This window comes from Balaenoptera musculus, chromosome 20 (genome assembly GCF_009873245.2).
Source record: "Balaenoptera musculus isolate JJ_BM4_2016_0621 chromosome 20, mBalMus1.pri.v3, whole genome shotgun sequence".
NCBI lineage: Eukaryota > Metazoa > Chordata > Mammalia > Artiodactyla > Balaenopteridae > Balaenoptera > Balaenoptera musculus.
Genome location: NC_045804.1, coordinates 33,342,903 through 33,369,981, shown reverse-complemented (window position 1 = coordinate 33,369,981; position 27,079 = coordinate 33,342,903). Strand labels below are relative to the sequence as shown.

The 27,079-nt window shown below is 48.9% G+C and overlaps 1 protein-coding gene across 9 annotated transcripts in view; it reads right to left on the bottom strand.

Moving 5' to 3' along the window:
* Positions 1-27,079, bottom strand: part of MSI2 (musashi RNA binding protein 2) — a 393,232-nt gene that overhangs the window by 127,971 nt on the left and 238,182 nt on the right. For all 9 annotated transcript variants that reach the window (XM_036835933.1, XM_036835934.1, XM_036835930.1 and 6 more), the window contains exon 7: positions 11,542-11,590. In XM_036835933.1, coding sequence (XP_036691828.1) covers positions 11,542-11,590 — 49 coding nt within the window. The remainder of the gene's footprint in view (positions 1-11,541; positions 11,591-27,079) is intronic.

The window sequence follows — 27,079 nt, the reverse complement described above, 5'->3', positions numbered from 1 at the left end:
GAGTTGGGGGTTCCGACACCTCCTAGGTGTATTGGTAAATCCTTGGCTTAGAAAGAAATAACTGCGCTCCGAAGGTTACAAATTCAACATTAAACCTCAGAGTTCTTCAAGTGTCTTTCTCTACCAAAAAGTCATCTCTAACACCCTAAGGTCAATTTCACGGTCTTTGGCCAAATTAGACTTGGGCAAGCCGGGAACTACGTCAGGATCTGCGGGCCGTGTTCTCTTAAGTAGAAGGTCTTTTCTCTAATTTCTCTTGCACATAATTTTGCGGAGGCAGCAGCTGTGACGTGAACAGGAACCTGCAGGGAGAAACGGCTGTGTTCGCCCACGGGGGCTGCAGGCCACCGGTGAGCAGGGAACTCGCCCGACAGGAAGCACTGCTTTGTCCTCCGTGTGCGCTTCCTAGGGCTGCTGAACAAAGTACCACCAACTGGGGGGCTTAAAACAACAGCAGTTTGTTCTCTCACAGCTCTGGAAGCTGGAAGTCCAAAATCAAGGTGTCGGCAGGGCCACGTTCTCTTGAAGGTTCTAGGAGAAAATCTGTCCCATACCTTTCTCTTAGCTTCACCGATCCTTGGCTCACGGCTCCACACTCCAATCTCCACCTCCATGGTCACGTGACCTTCTCCGTGTCTCCCTTCACATGTCCTCCCTCTTCTTAGAAGGACACCCATCGTATTGAACCAACTTGCCCCCGTTTGACCTCATCTTAACTTGATTACATTTGCAAAGACCCTATTTCTGCCTCAGGTCACATGCTGAGATACAAAGGGGTTAGGACTTCCACATACCTTTTGAGGGGGATTCAATTCAACCCATAAGATGAAGGAAAACCTAACAGCATCTGCCAACAGCTCCCTAGAGTGCGAATATTTTCTCCAGTCAGCAAGCTTTAGCCTTCATTCCTCAAGGAGTGATAGTAACAGTATTATTAGTAGTAACATAACAGTAACCTAACTTTATTATGATAGTAATAAAGTTAATATTTACAGATAGTATAAACATCAGATGCTTCACATAAATTCTCTCTCTTAAACCTCACAAGTTCATAAATTAATAACAATCCCCATTAAACAGATGAGAAAACTGAGGTCGAGAGAAGTTTAATAACTTGCCCCAAGGTCACACAGCTAGTGAGTGGTGGCGCTGGAATTTGAACCCAGCAGCGTGACTGGAGACCTAGGCTCTCACCTCTTTGCCACCAGACACCTCACGAGCTTCACTAACTGGGTACCTGCCTTGACTCTTAAGCTATAAGCAACAGGCGCACAGAGGAGGATTCTGTATGTGCCACATTGTATAAGGTCCCCACATGTTTAGTAATCATAACTTGGGTGAGGAAAATGCTTTCAACTTTTTTTTTCTTTAATTAAAAAGACCTTGGACTCCTGGAACGAAGGGTTTCTCTGTTCTGACCTCTCTCACCTCTGGTCTGGGATAAACTCAAGCAAACGGGGCTTCTTTTCAGACTGGGGCCGGTCTGGCTATTCTATTAATAGCACGTTGTCTGGAAAGAGCAGAAACTACTAAGAAAATCCTCATCTATCCATCCGACTCTCTGTTTATGGAAAGAAAAAGACAGAGGTGACTCAGAGGCAAAGGATTCTCGGCTGCATATAATCAAGTCTTGTTTGGAGCTCCGAGGGCCCCTCTCTCTGGCAGGACAGAAAACTCAGATGAGGCGGGACCCATCCCTCATTCAGCAAAGTCTGAGATGCCGCATGTTCTACTAACCCCATAAAGACAACCAAGTTTAAAAATATTTACGCCAGTGTCAGGAACAAGGTAGAAGTGACAACAGTTATTGTGTTAGCATACTGAGATGGGATGAACTTTTTCCTTTTGAAAATTCTCTCATGCTGTTCTATCACTATATTTACAATTCAAATTGGGATGAATTGTAAAAGCTTACACTAAAAAAAGTATTTGTTTGACTAGGTAATAAATGCATAGGGTACCAAAATTCGAAAGGTAAATGAGTATAAAGTGAAAAGTTTTCCTGTATCTTTGGACCACTGGTCACTTAATCCTCTTCCCCAGAAGCAAATGCTGTTTTTTATTTACGTATACTTGAATTGATGAGTATATATATTTGTGCATAAAACATATTCGAGTGCTTTCTATAGCTACAGATTATTCCAAGTCCTTTATACTTATTAACTGATATAAGCCTCAGGCTAACCCGATGTCATCATTCCTGTTTTTTAGATGAGGAATCTTGAGTCACAGAGAGTGTAGGTAACTTGCCCAAGGTCACACAGTTATGAAGTCACAAACCTTAGATGCAAACACCAGCTGTCTGACTCCAGAGCACGTGCTCTTAGCCACTTGGCCATTCTCACTCTTTGTTACCAGTTTTGTGACTATCCTTTCAGAAATATTCCATACACAGGCAAACATATGTTTCATGTGTGAAGGGGAGGGGAAAACTTTTTTTAAAGACTAGGTCTTAAAAAATTCAAATAAACATTGTAACTTGCCTAAAGAAGTTAAATCGGCAGTTCTTTAAAAGGGGGAAAGGAAAGAACTAAGACTACTGGCACTGACCACTCTCTGTGGGCACTTCGCAAGTGGCTCACTAACTCATGCAGAGCAGATGTGTTGTCTCCAGAGAGCGAAATGGGGCTCAGAGCCCTTCGGGGACCACCTGAGATCACGCCCAGGGAAGCTGGCACTGAAGCCAAGTATGGGCAGCACTAAACTCAGGCTCCTTCCCGTGTGTCCTGTGACAGAGACACAGATGGGCCAGGGAATGTCCTCCGAGCCCAGGGCTCAAACAGAAGCTCAAGTCCAGAGCTGAACAATCCCGGGGGCTCCTGGAGTCCCAGCAGGAAGCAGGCACCCCGGCTTCTGGTCCCCCGGCTCAAGCCCTAGCAGCGCTGTGATGCTACGAAAGGGGACGCTTTTAACCAAGTGGCCAAGCTGAAGGCTCCTCTCTCTTCAGAGATCTGAAACCATGTGAGAGTCGGAGCTGGGAGCTGGGCCTCTACGGGAACAGGGCCGAACAAAAGCCTCATTGTCTCTCTTCACAAAAAACCATTTCTGGGTCAATGAAGTGGCTGACCCCGGGCCCACTCCCTTTCTGCTTCCGTGGGCCACAGCCAGGAGGGAGGAAGGAAGATCTACTAGCTCACCACCCTTTTGGTGCCAGGGCTTTTATTCCGAAGGAAAGGAGTTTCAGATTTATCCTCCAGCTGGGACACCAAGGGGCATCCAGGGGGCCATGACCGCCCCCCACCCTGGCCTCCCCTGTTGCCAGGGCGCTGCGGGCTCTGTGTGCGTCCCCATCCACAGGGAAAACAGGTGAACAGAAACTGAGCTCCCATGTTGATGAATATCTCAAGAGACAGCGCCGGAATGGGCGCTTCCGGAATACAGTTAGCTCAGGGAAGAAAAAAATTAAAGTGTGCTCCTTGCTTTCCTGTCAGAAATAAAATTAAGGTCTCAGATCGATGTTGCCAGGGCTGGGGTAGCTACAGGCGTCTTTAATGGCCTCCTCTACATGTTTGCAAATTCACAGTCCCCTTCAACCCTGCCCTTCTAATTGGTTATTTGCGAGGTCATGTTTCAACCAATTTCTCAGGAAGGCTAATGGTGTTTATTTAACGAGAAAATAAAATGTGCAGACAGCTCTGGGGGCTGGTCTCTGAGAGACGGCTCAGGGTAGGGGCTGCAGCTCTTTACCCCGCTCCCGTCCTTTGCCCTCTGTGGCCGCCCTTCCTCTGGAGGAGGTCCTGAGATGGGCCCGGTGACAGGTCAGGCCTTGAGGGGACTGTGCTGGGGGCCAGAGGCGGGGGGCCAGGCTGCATAGCCTCTGGGCAAAGCCCTAGATGCACCCTCCTGGTGGGGACCACCTTATACAGCCCAGCTTTAGAACGAGCCCGCCGGGAGCACAGAATCTAGTAGAGAGGCATGTGGCTGTCCATTTACACTGCTGTGGGACTTGGCAGTTCTTCCTCGTTCTAACTGAAGTGTGCCCAATTTCAAGTCTGCACGTAATTGTTTTCTAACAGAACCTCTCCAAGAACCCAAAGGCAGCAAATTACACATCACTGCCAGCACCCCAACCAGTCTCTTCTATCCAGGTGGGATGGGGGAGGTTCAATTGTATTGAGTTTCTACCCCATTCTAACATTCTCCATTATAGACTCCACATTTATCAATACCTTTTTCTTTTTTTTGGCCACTGCGCGGCATGCGGGATCTTAGTTCCCCAACCAGGGATCGAACCCTCACCCCCTGCAGTGGAAGCGCGGAGTCTTAACCACTGGACCACCAGGGAAGTCCCTCAACACCTTTCTAAAACAGGTGTCCCACACTGACACTGGTCCGCTCTGGGAAGAGAAGAGGATTATCACCTAACCTGATCTAACTCTCTACTTGCATGAACAGAGCCCACAGACATGCCTGGTGACCACATCACACTACAGCCTAGGCTGAAAGCTCTATCCGACCAAGACCCTTGGCTGGTGTTAGTGGCCTGCGACAGACCAGCAGCTTTCCTGTCGACTGGCTTCCAATTCAGGTGCAGAATTGGGATCAATATCAATCATAATCAGCTACTGGCTTACAGGTTGCCAATAAACCACTTAACACATCTCAGATTTGGGTTAGAGAGTGATGGGTACCTAACAGCATCAGCGGACGAGAGAGCAGATCTGTGAGGTGGGGGAAACGCAAAGGGCATGACTCCAGCAGGGTAGACCCCGCAGCAAATCCTGCTCCAGACCCTGACCTTGGGCACCGGTGCTGTGCAGGATGCCATTGTGTCACATCAGCACAAGTGTCCTCACCAGCTGTGATTCTCCAAACCCTTATCATGCTTTCTACCCCATCCAACAACCCTTTCCCACCCAGAGGGACTTACCGTCTTTGTCAAACACACTCCTTCCTCCATCCTACAAAGTCACATTTATGGGTTGTAGAGTCCCAACCCTCTCTTCCAGGTAAATACAGTCAAAATGTTAGAATCTCATTAGGAAAAACACACATACATTATCTTTGACACCCCACACCTACAAATGAAGCAATGCTTTTTTATTTTTAATTTAACTTACGCCTTGTGAAACTCTTTTTACATTTCCCCCTCCCCCCTTGGGAAATGGGCATCAATAAACAAGCGATTACAGTGTGATTTTTAATCATCTTTAGCATACAAGAAAGAGTCAGTCTGGACTTCAGAGGTCAATTTCAAAAGTGAGTGTCTGGCAGGCAGGCAGGACATTAAGGGCTGTTTTTTCTCCTTAGGAAAGCATTATCAGGATTTCCCTGGTGGCACAGTCACTAAGAATCTGCCTGCCAATGCAGGGGACACGGGTTCGTGCCCTGGTCCGGGAAGATCCCACATGCCGCTGAGCAACTAAGCCTGTGCGCCACAACTACTGAGCCTACGCTCTAGAGCCCACGAGCCACAACTACTGAAGCCCGCGCGCCTAGAGCCTGTGCTCCTCAACACGAGAAGCCACCACAGTGAGAAGCCCGCGCACCGCAACAAAGAGTAGCCCCCGCTCGCCGCAACTAGAGAAAGCCCGCGCGCAGCAACGAAGACCCAACGCAGCCAAAAATAAATAAATAAAATAAGTAAATTTATTAAAAGAAAAAGAAAAGCATTGTCTTCTATCACAGCTTCAGCTACATCGCACAGGCACCGTTTAAATAAATAAACTAATTACGCAAATTACGAAGACCTTAAACTGGCCAACTGCTTTTGGGGATAGAGATGCTGTACGAGCTTCTTGGGAGAAGCCAAGCTCAGTCTTGCTGCCTTGAGGTGAGACTGCAGAAGGCAGCTCCCTCCAGCCACAGGGCCCACCACGGCGCCCTTCCAGCCTGGTAGCTCCCGACGGGCACAGCCGCCCTGGGAGAGGACTTTCTTTGTCCAGGGAACCTGCTGGGGATGGTGCTCTCTGAGCTTCACAGAACAGCAGTACTGCCTCGGAGCTGTTGTTCCTCTCCAAAGCCATTAGCACTGCACTTAATAAGCAACTGCTAGCAGTCGGGAGAGGAGTCACCAGCACACTGATCTTTATTTTTCTCTCTGTATCCTGTTCCTTCGCCTCTGGCAATGTTCCGGAGCAAACAGGCCTGCTGGGTAATGGAAGCCACTGGGAGTGAGAAGGCCTGTCCCCAGGTCTCTCCTCTGTACTCGCCAGAAACCCCTCCCTCTCCAGCTGACCCTCACCAGGCCACCTGATAAGCTTCAAAGACAGCCAGCTCATTTTCCACTGGGCCCCCAGCCACCCAGCTCTCCCCTGACGCGCCAGACTTGGAGGGACCTGGCTGTGCAGGCCCTGAGGTCAGAGGGAGGCAGCACATCTGAGGCTCCCCTGGAATGAGCTCTTGGGGGGCTCCCTACCCCCACGAGGAGGTGAGTGAGAGATGTATTTCAGCAACCAGCATCCCCGCCGTCCACTGTCTCAAACAGGGCCGATGCAGGGAGAGTGGAGAGAGAGTGCTGAACTGTGTCACCCTCCCTCCCGCCCCCTGGCTCTCAGCCAGCTTCCCCCCAACCGCCCGCCAAAGAGCAAATCAGAAAGGATAGCACCCTGTTGCTTCTTCCCTCCCTGTCCACCTCCAGCCCCACTCTGGGATCAATACCTAATGGTGAATTCAAGATCTTATCTGAGTTTTGCAAGGATAAAGCCACAAACTTTTCCTCAATGATTAAATCCTTTGATGATCAGTCCAACATTTGTCAGCCCACCTCTAAGAACGTTTAGAGAGCAAATGCAATGACTCTGAAAAGACCGGAAAGCCACCATTCTCTCTCTCCTTGGGCACAAAGGATCTCAGAGAAGGCCACGAAATGAAGCGATGGGCGGGGCCAAGGAAGGCCCTAGCTTCTACCAGTAGCTCCGCTCCCCAGATGGCTGTAGGAACCTGCTGTGCGGCTTTCCAAAACTCCACATGCCTTAGTTTCTCCATCTGAAAAATGGAGGTACACCGTAGTCCAGCAAGAGGATAGGTGTGGAGAAGGACTAATAATAAGGAGGTGCTCAAGTCCTTAAGATCACCGATTCTCCTGCTTCAAACCACTGCCTAGCCCCGTGCTTGCACAGTGGCTAAGAACACGGGCTCAGGGTTGGACACGGTGGGTTTACGTCTAAGCTCTGCTTGGACTAGTGTGCAACTCTGGGCAGCTCAGTTCATAAAGATTCCACAGTACGCGCTAAGCACCTGGTTTAGGGGCGCTCAGAAAGTGGCTGTTTCCACCGGGAGTGTTAACACAGAACCCTGTACCACTATGGTGTGCACTCTGATGGGGGGTGGGGTCAGACCCCCCTTCAGGAATGAAGGTCATCTTCCCCAGCCGCTGGGAGCGCTGCTGGATGACGGCCCCAGCTGTTGGTCCCCTCCAGGACTTCCTCTGTACAAGCCCAAGATGACACCTGCTTGCCAGGTGGGCTGCCTCCTATGACTGATCAACATACAGGGATAACCGGGGCAGCTGAAGGACCACCCTCTCTTCAAACTCCCCAGGGCACCGGAGGTCGTCATCTCCCCCTGCCCAGTCCCCGGGAAGAGCAGCCCCAACGAACCTCCTGCAGACCCAGCCCCGTCTCAGGGACCCCTACCGGAGACAACTGCTCCCCCTCCCCTAGTTAGAAAAAGGAAACAATCTGGAACATACTTCCAGTTAAAAAGCTAAAAGCCAGAAGAATACTTTAGGTCCTGGAGCTCATCGGTCCCAGTTCATGTATTTTCCAGAGGCAGAGCCTGAGGGGTTCAGAGAGGTTAGGAAAAGTGCCCCTGGCTAAACACAAAGGGACAGCAGAAGCTGGGAGGCGGTCCCTCTAAGGACGAAGGTGGGAAGACTCCACGCCTCTGTGAGAGTCGGATGCTGAACGACCTTCCTGCTTCCAGGATAGAGGATGCACCTCCCTGGAGGGCTCACTGTCTGCTGGACTCTCCCCTGGACTCTTTCCCACGCTGCTACCGAGGTCCAAGTGCAGATGTAAAGTGGGAAGAAACACAGGCTGGCGCTTCTGCGAACAGGAGGAGCAAAACTGCCGTGCAGATGCAACTGAGGGCCACCCTCGTGCCTACGGGACCAGCGGCGGACAGGGCAGGAGGCGGCCGCTGTGGGGCCGGAAGTGGAAACGCTGCCCCGACCCCTGGCTCCTAATGGCAAGTGTGGCCTGACTCCCAGAAGGCCAGGCCCCGTGCCACGGAGTTCTCCCTGACAGCAGTGCTCACGGCTCAGGGGCACACAGGTGCTTTTCAAAATGCCTGGGGGCAGAGGACAAGTCACCGCCCAGGCTGCCCAAAGGGGCTGGGTTGGAAGTTGGCAGAAAGCACTAAGCAAGTGCCCTGACGACACGGAGGGGTTAACGGTCTGGGCCTCTTTAAGCAGAAAGCTGGCGGCAGTGCCAGCCAGAGAGGTGTCCTCGACGTCTGCTCCGGCAGCACTTTCCTCTTGATAAGATAATGGAAAACAGGAAGCCGAGGAGGTGAAGGAAAGGTTGGGGCAAGGTGGCTGCACGAGGATTTTATTTTCCTGTGCTTATCTCCTGATTCCAAGTGCACATTCCATCAGGCCAGGGCTGTGAGGCCTGCTGGCTCCACATCTATGATTTGTGCTTCTCTTGCGATACGTTCTTTCTTTAGAGAAAATTCTTTCCCCCCCTAATGCTCTGGATCGCTGAAGTATTACCCCAGCTTCAGCACCCCGTCCAGAGAGAAACCCCTCCTCAGCTGTTTGGAGGGGCTGGAAAGCATGTATGGGCCAAAGCCCCCCCCGCCCCGACACAGGAGGAACAGCAGGGCAGATTTCTGTACAGGGGCAAACGGGCAGCAGGTGTCAGGTCCTTCCTGTTGAAACCTCTGGGCACACGGTCCCTCCTGCCTTCTCTTCCCCGCCCCACCAGCATCAGGCCGGCCACAGGCTGCATCCATTCAGGCCGGCTTCCTGGATGGGCGGCCTGAGCTGTCACATACTCCTCGTGCTCAGAAGGGCTCCGCTCTTGGTTGAATGCTCTGCTGTCATCTTGAAATTCTTAATAGTTTTTGAATAAGAGGCCCTGCCTTTCATCTTGTTGTGACTCCGTGAATTATGTAAGGGGTCCTGCACTGACCACAGGAATCTTAAAGGCGGGCAGGGCAGAAGGATGCGGGGCAGGCCCTGCCTTGGCTGGGGGAGGGGGCAGCGCCGTGCACGCACCAGGGGCTCTGCCCGCCCTCCATCCTGCCATCGCCCCCAGGAGTCCTGACTTGGGGGAGTGAGCGACCACGTTCCTGAAGCTACTCTGAGTGCTGGGCCACAGATGACCTCCCTTAGGCTCACAACAGGGAACACTTCCCTCACCCAGCCACAGAGGGACCCCCACCCCATCACTGTGCCCAGCGCCCTTGGAGAAGGGGAAGAGGCTTCAACCACAGCAGGAGGCATCTGCGTTAGAAATAGGGGAGAACTTTCCCTGGCACCTCCTCTGCAGTGTGTCTGGGCCTGATATCCTGAGTGTGAATCCATCTCTGTCAGTTACCAGCTGAGTGACCTGACACGGAGGGTGACCCGCCCTCTCAGGTCCCTCAGATGACGAACCTCTTTCCTTGCTCAGTTGAGAGGGTTCAGTGAGATGATCTGTCATCTCCTCCAACACAGGGCCTGACACAGAGCAGGAGATCAAAAATACCTTTAGTCACTGATATTCAAAAAAGAAGGATAACTATACTGCCTAGAAGCCGCTCAGGAATCTTCCAGGATTATGAATTCTAACACTGAACACCAGTGCCACGTTCAGATGGACCTCGCCCATCCTGAAAATAAAAGGACGAAAACACCCTTCTCAACAAACCTGCCCCACGTGGATACAACAAAGAGCAGATTTTGAAATCAGCTGTCCTAGGTGTGAGTCTCTTCTCTGAGCCTGGATGTAAGGCACCTCCTCTGAGCTGTGGTTATCTCATCCACAAAATAGAGGTGATGGTAATAATAATAATAATACCTAACATTTAGGCACAGTTGATGTGCTTGGCACTACGCTCTCCAAACAATCCTATAAGGAGGTACCAATATCATCTCCACTTTGCAGATGAATAAACTGAGGCATAAAGAACTTAAGTGATTTTCCCTCCGGGGGCTGCTGTGAAGATCGTTAGAAGATGCACGTGGAAGCAGTGCTGGGAAAACCATAAAGATCGACGCAATGCAGACGATGATCAAGGGTCATCAAGAATCGCCCATCACCGGCACCACCTTCCTCTCACTCCAGAGCGTTGCAGAAGACAAAGGCAATCATTCCACACCTGTAAGCTCTTCTTTTCTCTCCTTGCCTCCCCCTACTCCTCATCCTCTACCCCCTCCCCATCCCTTCCCCAACATACACACCCCTGACGCCCCAGTCTTCTGCCCAGTTTTCTATTTTCCCTTTTAAGGATGCTGTAGGTGGATGCGTGAGATGCTCGATTCCCCAGGCACACTCAGGACAGCCCCTCCTTCTCCCACCCTCGGAAGCATCGCTTCCCACCCACTCCTTCCTCCCTTTCACTCAGCCTGCCTGCTCAGAACAGGGAGACGTGCAGTCAGCACTGGGCAACTGCTTCTAATCACAGGGGACAGCAAGAATGTAAACAACACAAGAAACATCCAAATGCCATCCAAGTGGCAAGGAAACACTGCTCACTGGCTCCTTCTCTCTAGAACACTGCTTCCTGCCACCCCCCTTCAGAAGCTCTGCTCATTAATGCCCCGTGAATAGGAACCCCAGAAACCAGGAGCTTCCGGAGAACGGAACGCTAAACCATAACTTATGACCCTGCTTCCTCTGGGGAGGATTTTCTAGAGTCATCCAATTTTCTGGTTAAAGCAATAATTTCAATGTGTGTTTTTTTTTTTTTTTTTTTTGGAGGGGGGTGAGGTGGCAGAGGTCAGCGACCCCTTTGAGAATCTGTTCAAAGCTAGAAAGCCTCTCCCAAGAGAAACATAAAACATCCTGCGTGTCATTTCAGGGGTTCTCAGACCCCAAGATGAAACCCATTTTCCAAAACATGGACAGGACAGTAAGTACAGGAGAAAAATACAAGGAAGTGCAGACGTCCTCCAAACATCCAAGAGGCACAAAAGGGCATTTCCAGGTCTGTACTCACTGTATACATCAAACATCGAGTAAACCTAGGATGAGGCTTTTTTTTTTTTTTGGCTCTTTGGATTGACAGTGTGCTTCTCAACCACCTCCTTCAATGCAAATTGAGAACTCAATTGAGTAATTGCTGTGAATAATTTCCACCTGGATCACTTAGTGCTGTGGTTTAGCAAGGACTAAGAAAGCAAGGATTGGACAAGTGTATCAGAACGCGTGTTGGGCGTGGCTTCATAATTAAATGACAGTTCCCAAGCCAAAAGGAAATGGTGTTTTAACTGTCCAGTATCAACTCTCCACACGATCGTGGCCCTCTATTAATAGAGATCCACAACACACGTCACCTCCACCTGCCTGATTTTGGAACAGTCACTGCATCTTTTGTCTGCAGGACGGGGGGTGAGAAGAGATGGAGCCCGGAGAGGATGAAGGGGCAACCTCCTCACACTGGGGTTCTTACCTCTGTGCCTGTTGGTCGTCTTATCAAACATTAGCATTGCATCCTCCACCTGCAAAACAAACACAAAATAGAGTCTGCTTTAGGAATTTTAACAAAATACACAAAACATTATATATTGGGGGGGGGGGTGGCAGCAGTTTCCATTACAGAAGTCATGTTGCTTGTTAAAACCTATTTGAAAATACAAATATTGAAAGAGAAAATAAATCACTGTCTGTCTTTCCAACCTAGCATAACCACAGTTAACATCTGGTGTACTTTAGTTTTTGCTTTAAAAAATATATATATGCCGATTTTAATATAGTTTAAATCATATTGTATATGGAATTTTCCCCTTGTTCTTTTTTTTAAGATAACATTACAATATTGCAAACAATTCCCAGATGACTACATCATGAATACTATCTTTTTTTCCCCATCCTTTTTTCACTGTGGTAAAAATACCCATAACATAAAAGTTGCCATCATAACCATCTTTAAGTGTACAGGTCAGTGGTATTAAATACATTCATAACGTTGCACTAGCATCACCACCATTCATCTCCAGAACTTTTTTCATCTTGTAGAACTGAAATTCTACCCGCTTTAAACAATAACTCCCACTCCCTTCATCCCCTCAGGCTGTGGCAGCCACCTGTCTACTTTCTGTCTCTTTGTGTCTCTGTGACCACTCTAAGTATTTCATTTCATATAAGTAGAATTACATGGTATTTGCTTTTTTGTGACTGGCTTATTTCACTTAGCATAATGTCTTGAAGGTTCATCCATCTTCCATCTATGTATAGACCACATTTGCTTATCCATTTGTCCATCAGTGGACACTTGGGTTTTAGCTGTTCTGAATAATGCTGCTATGAACATTGGTGTACAAATATTTTGAGTCCCTGCTTTCAATTCTTTTGGGTATATACTCAGAAGTGAAATTGCTAGATCATATGGTAATTCTGTTTTTAATTTTTTGAGGAACTGCCATACTGTTTTCCACAGAGCCTGTACCATTTTACATTCCCACTGACAGTGCATAAAGGTTCCAATTTCTCCACATCCTTGCCAGTACTTGTTATTTTCTGCCTTTTTTAAAAAAAATAGTAGTCACCCTAAGGAGTGTGAGGTATTATGAATACTAGCTTGACTGCCACATATTATTTCATGGAGGGAGAAGCTATAGCTTACTTAATTATCCTTCTGATAGATATTTCAATTGTTTCCAGTTATAAACAATGAAACTTCAACATCTTGATTGTTGTGGGCTGAACTGTGTCCATCACCCACCCCTCGAATTCATATATTGAAATCCTAAATGCCCAGCATCTCAGAATGTGACTGCATTTGGAGATAGGGTTTAAAGAGGTAATTAAGTTAAAATGAGGTCATTAGGGTGGGCACTGATTTGGTACGGCTGGTGTCCTTATAAGAAGAGGAAATCTGGACACAGGTACAGAGGGAAGACCATGTGAAGATGCAGAGAAAAGGTGGTCGTCTGCAAGCCAAGAAGAGAGGCCTCAGAAGAAACCACCTGCCGATGCCCTGCTCCCGGACTTCTAGCCTTCAGAAATGTGAGAAAATAAATTTCTGTTGTTTAAGCCACCCAGTCTGTGGTACTTTGTTATGGCAGCCCCAGCAGACAAATACTTGATGCTAGGACCTTTCCAAAAACATCAAAGAGAGGAAAATACTAAAGGCATCCTCTGTCTCTCTTCCTAGTCCCTTCCTCTGTCCTCCCAAGCACACTGCAACCCTTTTAGTCATTTCTGGACAGTCAGGATCCACACTCAAGTCCCACACAGACCTCGAGAAACTCACACTTATGAAACCAGATTTGGCTTTGAATTCCGCTCCTTTTACTTATGATCCAATCCTTTATTTGCTCCACAAAAGACACATCTTTAGTGCAGGTGCTGTCCTAAACCAATCAGCCATTCACTTGCAGACTGTACCTGGTTTGGCCAGGCGAGTAGCCTGGTCTCCTCATTCACTTTGTGCCCAAAGTTGGCAGTAAAAATACAATCCAACCACATGGTTGTGGGTGGACAGAACTGTTAGCCAGAGGGCTCCGGGCTTGGAGCAATTTCAGCGTGTGTGTGTGCGTGTGTGTGTGTGTGTGCGTGTGTGTGTGTGGTGCGAAGGACCAAGCACTGTTCACTGGAGCTCAAAGGCTCAGAAGTGAGCTTGGGGGCCTGAGCTAAGCCAGCTGAGAAAAAGAACCATCGGCTATTCATTCTTCACTCCTCCCAGATGACAGTCTCCAATGGAAGGGAAGACACTGGGCAAAGCAATAAAACCAGGTTTAAAATGGTGCCTCCAGACAAATCAAATCTATTTTTCTAGATGCTATCAAATATAATAGGGGGAAAAGCAAAGTTAAGGTAAGAATGGAAGAAGGGGTAGGCAAGCCAGACACAAACCTCCAAGGGAGTGGTCTAGCTTAAAAATCCCTTCTGGAGTCAGGGCCCCTTGTGTTGCTAAGCAACCGAGCCTGAGCAAACAGGCTCCTGGGGCCTCCCCCTTCTGGTCCCCATTTCTGTAGTCAGTTACTGGGAGGGAAATGGCCTTGCACGGTGACTGTTCCTCCAGCAAGGAGCTGTCCTCTCTCTCCCAGGAACCAGGCCTAGGGGAGTAGGGGATGCTAGTTTGGAGAGGGGGGGTGCCTTCACCAGACCCCTCCCCGGCCAGGCAGGATTGATGAGTCCCTAAGGCACCTGCTGAGGCCAAACACACCATAGCCAGCTGCCTCCTGTGCACCCCTCAAGCGAAACCACCAGAAGATCAACTGGTTTGTTTCTACACAGAGCCGTCACATTCGAGCATATGGCATCGCAGACTCCGACCCGGGGCCTCGAAGAGGATTCCACTGCCTGGGGTGCGGGTGGGTGGTGGGCGAAGCCTGCTGGGTATCGTGCAGGTAAACATGACATCCGTTTCACACCCACTGCCATATTTTCTAAGATGTTTGCCAAGTCCTTATTTTGAGCTGAAAATGCCTAACAGTAAGAAAAACAGCCCCCCTTCTGTGTTGGCCATGTTTGGGTACTGAAACTCAGATCCCCTTAGGAAATAAATATTTTGAATTAAAAACAAGTATTTTCAACGCCCCTCCTTTCCACAGTGCGTAATTGGGTCCCTCTTCTCCTTCCTACTTTTGGATGTTTTCTGATGCTGCCCTCCTAATATTCGCTCCACCCTGATGAGTGAGGAGGGGGCTCTGTGTATGTTTTTTGGGGCAACCATTGTCGTAAAGAATAGAGCTCTTTCCTCTGTGGTCCAGTGTACAATGGGCCTCACAAAGACCTCCTGAATAGACAGAGCGTCGGAGCGCAAGAAAAATTCTATTAACACTTTACAAAATAGAACGTCTAAGAAGTAGCTAGAGAGGAAAGAGAAAGGGGAAAAAAAAATCAATATGGATAAGTCCCGGTGCTTGGGGGAAGAAAACTTTTCAGTGATTGCAAAACACTTATTAATTCAGAGAAGCCATCAATGCGATGGAAATCTGGCAGAACAGCAAGAGCTGAAACTGGCAGAATCCGAATATACAAAGACTGAATAGAATGAAAAACACGGCCTCACCTACGGGGCTGTTTCTCACGGTTCTATGTGAATCAGACAGAGGAGGCTTGTGTGAGCCTCCATCACAGGGCTGTGAGGGATACGGGCAAGGCAGCTGGTATTCAGCCCCGGAGAGAGCAAACTGATAACTCTGTCCGTCTCACACACACACACACACACACACACACACACACACACACACACACACACACACACAGATTAGTTGGCTGTGCCGAGTGCAGCCTGCAGGCCAGGCCTCGTTCACGGAGCTAAAAAGAACACAAAAGAGTTAGGGGGCTGGACATAGGCGTTTCTCTGACTTCGGGGAGAAAACACCGCTAACCCTGGTGAAATGCTGCTTCAAAGGCTACCACCCTCCTCTTCATGATCAGCGCTGGTATTTATTTTGTGTTGACAGTGCCCTCACCAGCCATACAGATTTCTTTGTACCAGAGGTGGGGGCCCACAGGCCTAGTGGTCCTGGGGGGTCCCCAGAGCGAGGGGGCAAGAAGGGGAGGAGGTGTCTGAACCTGAGCACACTTTGTCCCACGTCTTGGCACCTGCCCGGTCTGTCTGGGGAGAAGGAGCTTGTTCCATCCTTGAGATCTGCCTTCTAATAAAGTTAGGTATAAAAGTTAGGTGTAAAGGCAGGTATAAAACGCAGCCCTGGCATCCTCAGTGGTGTACCCTTGCAAACGACGAAGCAGGGCAAGTGACTTTGAGCTGGTTGGAGATGCCGCCGTTGGTGTCCAACACCAGGAGGTCCTGAACCTGTAATCCTGACTATTGCAAGGCTCAGACTACATCGTGACCTCCTCAGAGGTGCCCCACGCACGCCCCGCGTCTGAGAGTCAGTAGTGGGAGCCACACTGTTAGTTTGCACGGCCCACGGGGGCTAGGCAGGGGGTCTCAAGCCTCCTCCCTGTCAGAATCACTTGGAGCACTTGTTAAAACACAGATCCCCTGGGCCTCAGCCCCAGGGTGTCTGATTCAGGAAGCAGCGCCTGCATTTCTAACAAGCTCCTGGGCGATGCTGATGCAGCTGCTGGCCTATGGACCCTACTTTCCATGTGCTGCTCTAAGGGGGCAGAAACAAGAACAAACGTTAAAGACACTGGACAGAGCTGCTTCTCCCTCTTTACATACATTCAGTGCTCAATACATGAACCAAATTTCCCTTCCAGAGGCAACGGAGACACGTCAGGGTGATAACAGTTCTCCCCCGCTTTGTTCCCTGTCTCTCAGACATTTATACTCCAAGATCCTGAAAATGACAACAGCAGAACCCATGACAGAAAAGATGACAAGAAGAGGGACTTCTTAGTGGCAACTAAGCTGTCCCTGCACCCAATGCAGGGAAAATTCAGATTCTACTAGGATGACAGAAACTTCCCTTCCAACAAACTCTAGCTAATGGCTACATCATTCAGTCAGCTCAGTTGTGATTAGAAAATCTAATCAATTAACTTTACTTTTATGTGACATGTATTTATTAAGTATGCACTATTTGCAAAGTATCAGCCTAAGTTCCAAATAAGAGGCAAATTATATAGGTCCATAGTATATGGATTGCATTAATGACCCTATACCCTTTACCCTGTAATTTTGCAGTTCCTCTCAAAAAAGGCAGTCTATCTCCCCACCTTTGTATCTGGAATTGACTTGTTATGGTCAATAAAAAAGGTGGAGAGAGAGGTATGCCTGTTTTGGGCCCAGCCTCATGAGGGTCTGTGTGTTTCGGCTTGTTCTCCCTTGCACCTCTGCCGTCACCATGAGAAGGGCATGGCCAGGCTGGCCTGCTGGAGGATGAGAAACACGCAGAGCAGTGCCAAGTCCCCTCAGTTGCCCCAACTGAGGCCAGCCTAGATGGGCGAACAGCTGGTCAACCCCAAAACATGCAAGTGAACCCAGCCAAGATCAGCAGAACCGCTCCCAGTGGACTTTAGACTGCAGACTCGTGAAATAAACAGCTATCATCTGCCACTGAGGTTTTGTGGTTGTTTGTTACATGGCATTCTTGTGGAAACAGGTGACTCATACATGGTCCCTGCTCTCAAAAAAAAAAAAAAAAGCTTTTAGTCTATAAGCAGATACACAGTCTCAAATAATACTAGACAGTGAAGAAAGGCAAGAAAATGGGTGGAAGGAGGTAAAAGGCGGAATGTCAGCTGAGTATTAAACTATTGATTCCACCTTCTGAGTGGAATACAGGTACTAGGATGTGAAGGGACCGTCTCTAAATCTCACCTCAGCAGCGAGGTTGGAGACCGAGATCCTGGAAGTGCCAAGAGAAATTGGCAACATGTTCCGCCCTAAATGAGCACCAGGAAAATCTGCAATCGTTAGCACTCAAGTCAGTGGGTGATGCCTCTCTAATCCTAATTCATTTAATGAATGAGCGAACCCTCTTTATAATGAGTCTAAAGATTTACTGTGAGCCAGACATTCTTGCTGGGTGATTGTAGAAGTAGGCAGAAGATGTTGACCATATCCAGAGGTGAGACTTTAGCCATCTCAGCTCACGTACTAGCTGAAGAGGAAAACTTTCAAGTCACAGAGCAAAGAATCTGCTCGAAAGAGAGGTCAGAAATTCTCCTTGTCAGGTTGGTTGGCCAAAGTTTGGGACCCTAGAGTGTGCCCTCTGACCACTGCCGTTTCTGCCAGAGGTTTTGGCTCCCCAAGTACATAGCAAGTAGGTGAAGCTGATTTGGAGATGGCAGAAAACTTGTTCCCAGGAAATGGTAAAAGGGAAAAGAGTTGCTGGTAATAACTAAGGAGGTGCTGGGACACAGCTGAGCATGGCAGACAGTGTGGCACAAAGCATGGGCAGGATCCAGGTTCCAATCCCAGCTCCATGAGGAGCTCACTGAGGGGAAGTCACCTCCTTTCTTGGTCCTTAGTTTCTCATCTGTGAATGGAGGGAAGGAACTGTATGGGATGGTCACCTACAATCCATCCGTAGAGATTCTGCCTAGAATGCTGAAACGGACCACAGAACCTGCTGGGACCCCATCCAGGAGCATCAAATTCACTGCTGGTCCTTCACAAATTCTCTGTGACTGAGGATATTCCAGAGCTTTGCTGTGGCTGGCCAACACACCCTCAGAAATGTCCTAACCCTCTTGGGATACAAATACACACCCACACACACACCACAGGTATGAAGAACAAAGCAGGAAATGGCACTTCAAATGATCCTTAAATTATCTGGTCAGACACAAGGAGGGAGAGGAAAAGGAAAAGAAGAAACGCAGCTCTTCAAACTCCCCCAGAACAAATGCCTTTCAATTTCACTTCCTGCTCCCACTCAAATACTTCAAGCGTTAGTTTAAATAAACGCCCATAAATGCGATACCGTGACACTACAGTGGCGCAGGGTTTAACAGGCCTGCTGATGCTCTATAAACTCAAGGCACTAAAGTCATAAGAGTGGAGTGAGTCTCGTATACGAGGCAGGACTGCCCAGAACAGAGAAGCCTGGGATCCCTGCTGGAGACGGAGGCTGCCTTATTCCGGGGATTGTTTCTGCACATAGGACGGCACTGCCCTCCGCTCCTCCTCCAACCAGCCTGCACAAAACCAAAATCCACTCCTGCCCTACAGCTTGGTAAGGGCGTCTAGTTTATTGAAATGAAACTTCTCAGCATGCTTCAGCCTTGCAAAGGGTAAGGACAGTCTATCTTTAATCACTGCCCAAAAGGAAGAATGGAGGAGAAAAGGGAGCAGGCAGGAAAATCCCATTAGTTCACGCTGAAATCTAGATCAGTAGTTTTCAACCTTGACTGCTCACCAGAATCACCTGAGGAACTTAAAAAAAAAACAAAATCCCTGCTGCCGAGGCCACACGCTGACCAGTGAAATCAGCACTCAGGAGCGGGTGGGGATGGCAGAGGAGTGTTTAAAGCTCCCCCAGGGATTCCAGGGTGCAGCCAAGGCTGAGAACCACTGATCTAAATGGCTAAATCCAGCTGAGCTGAGCCTTAATCGCAGTGTATGTGTGTGGAGATGGGCCCTAAATAAAAGGGGCTTTACCTGGATCTTCAGCTGCCTGAAGACTGGCTGTTTGTCCCCTGCCAGATCCGCGGACCCTTTGCCACAGGTGGCTTTTGGGGGCGTCTCCTCACCTTGTCTTGGTCTTAGGAAAAGAGAGCCAAAGTTCTGTTCTGGAAGGAGCTGAGAAGGGCCAAAAACTGAACACAGGACTTGAAGAAACCTAAAGAAATCACTGGGGTTTTTTTCATGACCATCAATATTTTCACATGTATTACTGCTTCGGTCCTCACGACAACCCCAGAAGACAGGGATTATTACAAATTCTCTGAGCCGCAGTTTCCTCCCTCGTGGTTCTGGAGATGGCGGGGACTGGGCCCCCAGGACTCAGAGGCTGGTCTTCTGAGTCCAAATCTCAGCCGGCCAGCCCCGCCTGCCTGCCGGGGCTCAGGTTCTGATACGCCTGGCCGCAGGCACCCGAGCCCCTCAGCGCCCCAGCTCTGTGCACTTACTCCTGGAAGGCTGCGGCAACAGAGGCGCGGTCTGAGTGGTTTTGCAGCTGCTGCCACTAGGCACTTCTTCCTTCATTCCAAGGCTCAAAAATTTCTAGTCTGCATCCACCTGAAAGCTTGTCTATTTTAACTCACGCCCATGCCTTAATTAAGTAACAAGACAGACAGTCTGCTTAGTTTCTCTTTTTTGGGTTGTAAAATAGACATAAAATTTGCCGTTTTAACCACTTATTGATAAACAATTCAGTGGCATTAAGTACATTTCCTAAACTCTTCATAGAAGGCTCCTAAGTCTAACTGTGGCCAGAATGTTCAATCCCCATTTGGCAAGACTCGTTTTTACTGGCCCTATTTTTTCTACTCTTTACTGGCCCTATTTTTTTAATTCTTTTTTAATTCTTGTGGGGTCATTCCATTTTCCCATTTAACTTAAACAAAACAAAACAGAAATGCAAACCCTGGTGTTCATCAGATAGCAGTTGTGAATTTGTAAAGTAGATACTTGCCAAAGGGTGTGGGATCTCCAAACGACTCTATTCTGGAGATTCAGATATTTTACTTACATAAAGGCAGGCAAAACCTCCTGCTCAGGGATTCTGATTCCCCACGTAAATATCAGGCTCTGGGCTATGAAATGTCTGTTCCCCCCGAAATAATGATTACTGTAATAGCTACCATTTACTGGAGCTTCATAGGCAATTTGCAAAGCTCATTTAATTATCACAATAGCTCTGAGGTAGATATTATCACACCCATTATATAGGTAAGGAAATTGTGGCTCATTGCGATTAAGTGACTTGCCTAGGATCACACGTGCAGCAAATGATGGAGCCGGGATTTAAGACCAGATGCATCCCTACATCTTTCTACTGGTCTCCCTTAACTGGGTTCTATTTTTTGAATCCTTAGGGCTCAGCGCAGCTCTGTTGTCTCCTGAGTGAACCGACAAACACTGCCTTAAAACTCTCCCAAAAAGTTAAGAGAGGTGATGAGGTAGCCAAGGAGATAGCTGTACATCACCTCCAGCAGGCTCAGGAGAGGAGGGAATGGTCAGAGAGAGAAGCAAAGAGAAAAGGAGGCTGAGGGGTCTCTTCCTTCTAGATGGGCAAACTCAAAAAGCCTAGAGCTCACTTGTCCGCTCTTTGGTCACCGAGAAAGCTGGTGGCAGGGCTGGAACTGGCAGAGGGGTCCCAGAACTCAGTCCAGGGCTCAGACCACCAGAATCCGTGCTGCACACGAGCCCTAAGAATGCTGAGCGAGCATGCCCCCCAGAGTTGTTAGGAAGCCTTCAGGTGGTGGGTGGTGAGTGCCTGACACACAGGATACTCTCATCATAACATTTATTGCAAGTCACTGCCCCAGCCCTGGCAATCCCCGCATGTGTGCACCTACACACACGCCTGTGCACACGTACACACATACCCCACGCAGTTAAGTGGGGGGAACTGCACCCAACACTGTGCAACTTCCCGCTGCCAATGGGTCACATCCAGGGACAGCCACTAATGAAACCAGCACGTCCCTGGGGGAGCAGTCCCGGGGGCACCATCTCAAAACCGAGCAAGGGAAGCAAGAGTCTGCCTGTACAGCCTCGGGTGGAGTTGGGGGCCCTGGCTGTGCGGGCAAAGCCCAGGCCCGGCGTTACCCCAGAGGGCGGGGCAAGAGGCTCTCTCTGGGGACAGCCCAGCCGGGATGAGACAGAAGGCTGCGAAGGAAGGGAGGCGGTGGGAAAGGGACACAGACAGAGGCCGGGCACAAGCTGCTGGAGGAGAAGCAGTTGGTTCCGACAGGCTTGACAGCTGTCACGTGGAAATGGCATCTGGCCTCACGACCTCTCGTGCAAGGCGCCTTTGCGTGGCGGCTGCTGGGCTCTGGAAATCCCCGGCCCGTGTGCAACACCGGTTGTGAACGCGTGCGTGCGTGCAGGCATGCGAGTGTGTGCCGTGGGTGGGCGAGGGGCAGGCAGGCTTCCTAATGTGCCTCCCCCCACCCCAGCCTCTCCCCATCAGGCCTCCCCCTACCGTGAAAAAGGCCCAAACCTGCCAGCTCCGGAGGAGACAGGCAAATCATTAGTGGAGCACTGATGTGCCGTAACACTCTCTTGCATTCCCATTAAACAAATACTAAACTGCTAATTGCCAAAATAGATCTCCAAGACTCTGACCAAACAGGGGAAGGGTTTATAATTACCAAGTGCGAAAATGCACAGCCTGTAAATAACCACCTCATCTGTCCTCATATGGGCTGATATTGATGGGCATGAAATAAACATCAGGACCAAATGGAAAAATCATCCACATCTCCTGTGGCCAATGCAATCTCGAACGGTGACAAGCATAGCTGCAGCCATACGCTCGGGCAGGGACCGGGGAGGGACAGGGGAGAACGGAGTTTTGCAGGCTTGGAGAGTCTAGGCTCCCAGCCTGATTTCAGTCCCTCGGGCTATTTGCATTTTCTTGCAGCCTGGAGGATAGGGAGGGTAAACGGTGTGGCTTGATGATGCGATGGAGGGCTTGCCTGCACCTTGGAAAGGCCAGGGCCGTGGACCCTCTGGGACAGGCCTTCAGGCACGTTCTATCCTGCCCCCTTTAACAGACTGGCTGACGAGGATGGAGAAGGAGGCAGAGGGAGAGTTTTGCCAAGGTGACACATTTATTCATTAACCCATACGTATCACGGCTCTCCCGTCTGGCCGACACAAAGAGTTGGTTGCAGAGCATGGATGAAGAGAATTTGGGTTTAAAATGACCTTTGGCCTTTCTGACACCCCCATGCCATGGTGCCTGCCTACCACTCCGTCACTGGGATGGGAGGTAGATGGGTCTATCAGATTCTAAAGCCCCCCCTCTCTCCTGGATTGCACCTGAGGAGGGGGAGGTGATCTGCCAGAGGTCATAGGAACGGTCCCCCTTCGCTCTCCACCAGCCTGTGATTCTGAGGGATTCAGCGGGGCTTGTAATGAATGCCTGAAGCCGAAGACGGAGGTTCCATTTATCTCGGAATCAATCCTCAGGAATTAGAGGTGACCCAGAGGTCACCTCTCCCCTTCCCCCCTGGTACAGGAATCCCTTCTCCAAGGCTCCTTTGAACCCCTTCTGGAGCTTCAAAGACTCAGAGCATCTCTGGCCCATCCCTCAGTCGAATTCAGGAGCAGCAGCGCTTCGATGCCTGAAATAACAGCTTCCTCTGATCTGAAGCCCAGTTTTGGCACACGGCAGAATCCTGCAAACTGTACGGCATCAGGCATCTCAATCAGGGCACCAAGCACCACCCACCCCAAAACTTCTTAATGGGGCTTAATGGCATCTCAGGAAGCTCCTGCTCCTTCCCCTTCTGGCCACGTGAGGGCCAGTCTCCTCGGCGCCCTGGTCCCTAAAGTCACCCCCTAAAGTCCTGGGTCAAACGCTCCATCAAATATCAGCAGAAGGAAGGAAGGTCTAAACAACAGACGATTTTTTTTAAAGGAATTCTACATTGTTACTTTTAATTCCCAAAGTGTCTTCAAATAATGGCTAATAGAAACAGAATGATGCTGGGAACAAAGTTCACTTGCGGCAACAGAGGCTAAAGGACTCCGTCACTCAGCAAAGTTACTTCTTGTTCAGAAAGGATCATGAATATCTGAGCTGGAAAGGACCAAAAAGATATGCGTCCAGGCCAGTCGTTCTGCAGAGGAGCAAACTGGCTCTGACCAATGCCGGGCAAACTGAGCCCTGGGGTCCAGGGAGCCTGCTGGGCGTCAGGAGTCCTGGGTTCAAATCCCAATCCACCACGTCCACCTCCACACCATCAGGGGCAGGGCTTCTGGCGGCTCAGTCTCCTTGTGCGTAAAAGGGGTGATGATCACTGGGAGCCTTCACCCCAGCCTTGGGAAGCAGAAAGTAATGACATAACACACAGGAAAGCGCTCGGGTCGGTGGTAAATGACTGCCCCTTGCTATCTCCAGTACTTGGCACACACAGTTTCTTGACGAGGATCTGAGGGCTGGATAACGGAGGAACGGACTTCGTGTCCATGACCGCAAATTCCAATTTAGTGAACTCAGTGTGGATGAGCGAGGGTCACCCTCATAAGGGTCCCTTGCTGTGCTGTAACGAGTCGGACGCAAATAAACCATCTTTTAGAGAGCAAGGGGAATGGCAGAGCCAACCGTGGCACATCCGACAGTAGAATATTCCTCGGAATAAAAAGAAATAAACCACTGGTACTCAACGTGGATGGATCTCGAGGGAATTACACTGACTTCTCAATCTCAAAGGCCGTATGATTCCATTTCCGTAACATTCTCAAAATGACAAAATTATAGTGATGGAGAAGAGATGAGTCATTGCTGGGGGTCAGGGGCGGGGGAAGGAACAAACCATTACGTGAGGAATTTCTTTGTGGTGATGGAACACTTCTGCACCCCGATTGTGGTCATGGTCACTCAAATCTACACGTGATAAAATGTCAAAGAATAGCGTGTGTGTGCGTGCACGTGTGCACACACACACACACACAAAACCAATGATGTACCAGCATCAATTTCCTGGTTTTAACAGTGTGCTATGGTTATGGGAGATATTATCATCGTGGGAAGCTTGGTGAAGGGTACACAAGAGTTCTCTGTACTATTTTTACAACTTTTTGTGAGTCCTACACTATTAAAAAATAAACATTTAAAATAATAATTTTTAAAAACCACAAGGGGGCTCATTATATCAAGAAACTCAGTGGCAGATCAGTTTATAATGCAAATAAGTATGCCCTAATTTCTCTTGACTTGGATAGCATGGGCACAAATAAGGTACACCTATAGTAGAAAGAGCTAGCCCCTACCTGTGTCCCCAATTTGGCACTGGCCTTTACTACTCTGAACTAGTATTGTGTCACATGAGTATCTGTTTTGGTAGTCCCCACTGCCTCTGTCTCACCACCTACCCTGGTCCTCAGGAAATTTCATATACAGCTCTGCAAATCCACAGCACCTGCTAAAGTAACCAATACAAAAATGACTGCACACAGTAAGTGCTTGCTGATTGAGTTTCAGAAAGATTTTTGCAGGATAAAGAAAAAACAATTCAGATACAGAAGAGCCTCAAATCCAGTAGTTTCCATTTTTTCTTTTTGCAGCTATCAAGGCCCTCTCTTTCATTTAGGTTTTGAAAACAGATCTTATATCTTTTGAGATATTTCATACACCAAATTGTACTTATTACTACTTATGAGATTCGGAAATGTATTTATCAACACTTGTCATAATTGTCAGTTGGGGCTTTTGGCAGCATGGGGTGACCAGGGGCAGAGTGAGTTGGGTATTCTCCAAAAGCAAGCACACTTGACATTTTAGTTGGTCCTCATGCCGTCTGGGCTGGGGTAACCATAAGGCCCGACAGGTTTTTTGATGTAATGAAGTCAACCTGAAGACCCACCCTCTTTCTCTTGACCCCGAGGTTGGACCCCTCTGGCCTGCTCAGAGGTCTGGCCTGATCTCTGAGTCAAGATCTGACCATGACTCAGATCTTTGCAAATGAGTATTGACAGAATAACCAACCTCCCACTTAATCCCCGAGCCACACAAATCCCTAAAGGGGAAAATAGAAAAGGAGAGGGAAAAAGCCTCATCTACCCTTAAAAAAAAAAAGTACCAATTCAAGCTGCTTCAAGACCCAACAAGCATGTTTTTCTTTCATTTATTTCTCCATCAACACTCTGAAGGATAAAGATCTTTCTCATTTCAAGAGCTGTCAATTTGCTTTAGTGCCATGTTTTTCATCTGTTTGAGGTAAAGAGGAATTACACAGCAGGCAAATGAAATAATGTACCGCCATCTAACATATTTTGGCAATTCAAATTGGGACCAGGGTAAAAGGAAATTAAAGATGGACGACAGGCCACACGGCACACCTGTGCTGTACCCCAAAGCCCACCCCTGCCTGCCCTCCATTCGCGAACTCTATGATTTGATGAAGCCTTCGGCTCTTTGCTGAAAACTGTACTATGTGCTGTACCCTAATTCTTCAAATCATTTATACATGTTGCACAACTCATACAATATTTTGCTTTCTGAAGCAGAAAAACCTCTTAGCTGCTGGTAAACTGTCAGGTGCTGTTACTTTAAATACCCCTGTGAAATAGCACAGAAGCCGGCAGCGCATTCCTGGATTTACTACCCTTCCCCATGTAAATTAACAGAGACAAATGCTTGCCACATGCCAAACTGTGAGGAGTCCTCACCCCACCAAGCCTAAGGGTTCCATTACCACGGAGCTTAATAAATAAAAGGCAGCCTTAATCTCCTCCTCTCACGGCCTCCTCTGCCAGTGACAATGCCCCATGAAGATTGTTGGCTAATTCATTTACATTTCTTTTTGCTTTTCATTAAATTGCTCCTCAACTGCTCAGATCTGTAATTTCTCCCTCTTTAGCTCCAGGGCTGGGGAGTTCTGAGAGAATGACAGAAATTTCCAGGGCCAAGATGCCTCAGAAGACTTCAGGTGCTATGTGGCACTCAGGAACCTGCCCTTGGCCATCACAGGTGGGCTACAAGGAACTGGCCACAGGCTACGAGAGCCCAGGGGGTCAGGCTCCTTTGAGATACTAGAGTTAAGGGATCCCCACCACCACCAATTTGAAATCAAATGGTAAATGTGAGAAGGGACCCGTGGTACTGTCTTTTGCCAAATCCCATCAGCCTGTGGACACCATCGGAATCTAGCTAGGTTTATAAAAGGCCTCATGGCTCTTCTGTCAGTGATGCATGTGCCTACAAGCAGTGTTTAGTGGGGCACCTGGACCTGGGTCCCAGCTCGGCAGTGATAACTAGCAGGAAAGACCGGTAACTCTGGAGGCAAACTCCCTGCTCTCACATTCTGGCTCTACCACTCACTAGCTGTGTGACCTTGGGCAGGTGACTCAACTTTGCTGTGCCTCCGTTACTTCGCCTCTAAGTTGGTACCCACATCACAGTGCTGTTACGAACATTAAGAGAAGTTAACTCATGTGCAGCATTCTGGCACACAAGGAGAACTAAATAGCTGTCATCCATTATTAACACTGCCTCAGTGAGCTGGTCAGGAGAAACGTCTAATATTGTTCATTGTACCTGAGGCCTTTCCTATTTCAACTGATGTTGATGCCAGGTGAAATTAAAACTAGAGGACAGATTGGCTTTACCTGAGCAAGCAGGACCAAGGATGAAACAACCTCCCTGGGCTGGCCACTTTCTCAAACATCTGTCCAGCTCTCCCTGCCACACGCGGGGTGGCTATGCCCCGCCATGAGGGTTCAGAAGCATGGAAAACCAGCCAAGACAGAGAAACAGGCAGGCGTGTGCTAGCATGAGATTGCTCCTGCTACCTGCCGCCAAGCCTTAACCAAGCAATGCTCTTCTGCTTCTAAGTTCTGTGGTAAAGAAATGAACTCACTGAGGTCACTCACCCTCTGGACCTGAGTCTGAAGCCCAAGGCTAGTCACGACCCCTCTACGCCATCCTGCACCTGAAGAGGTG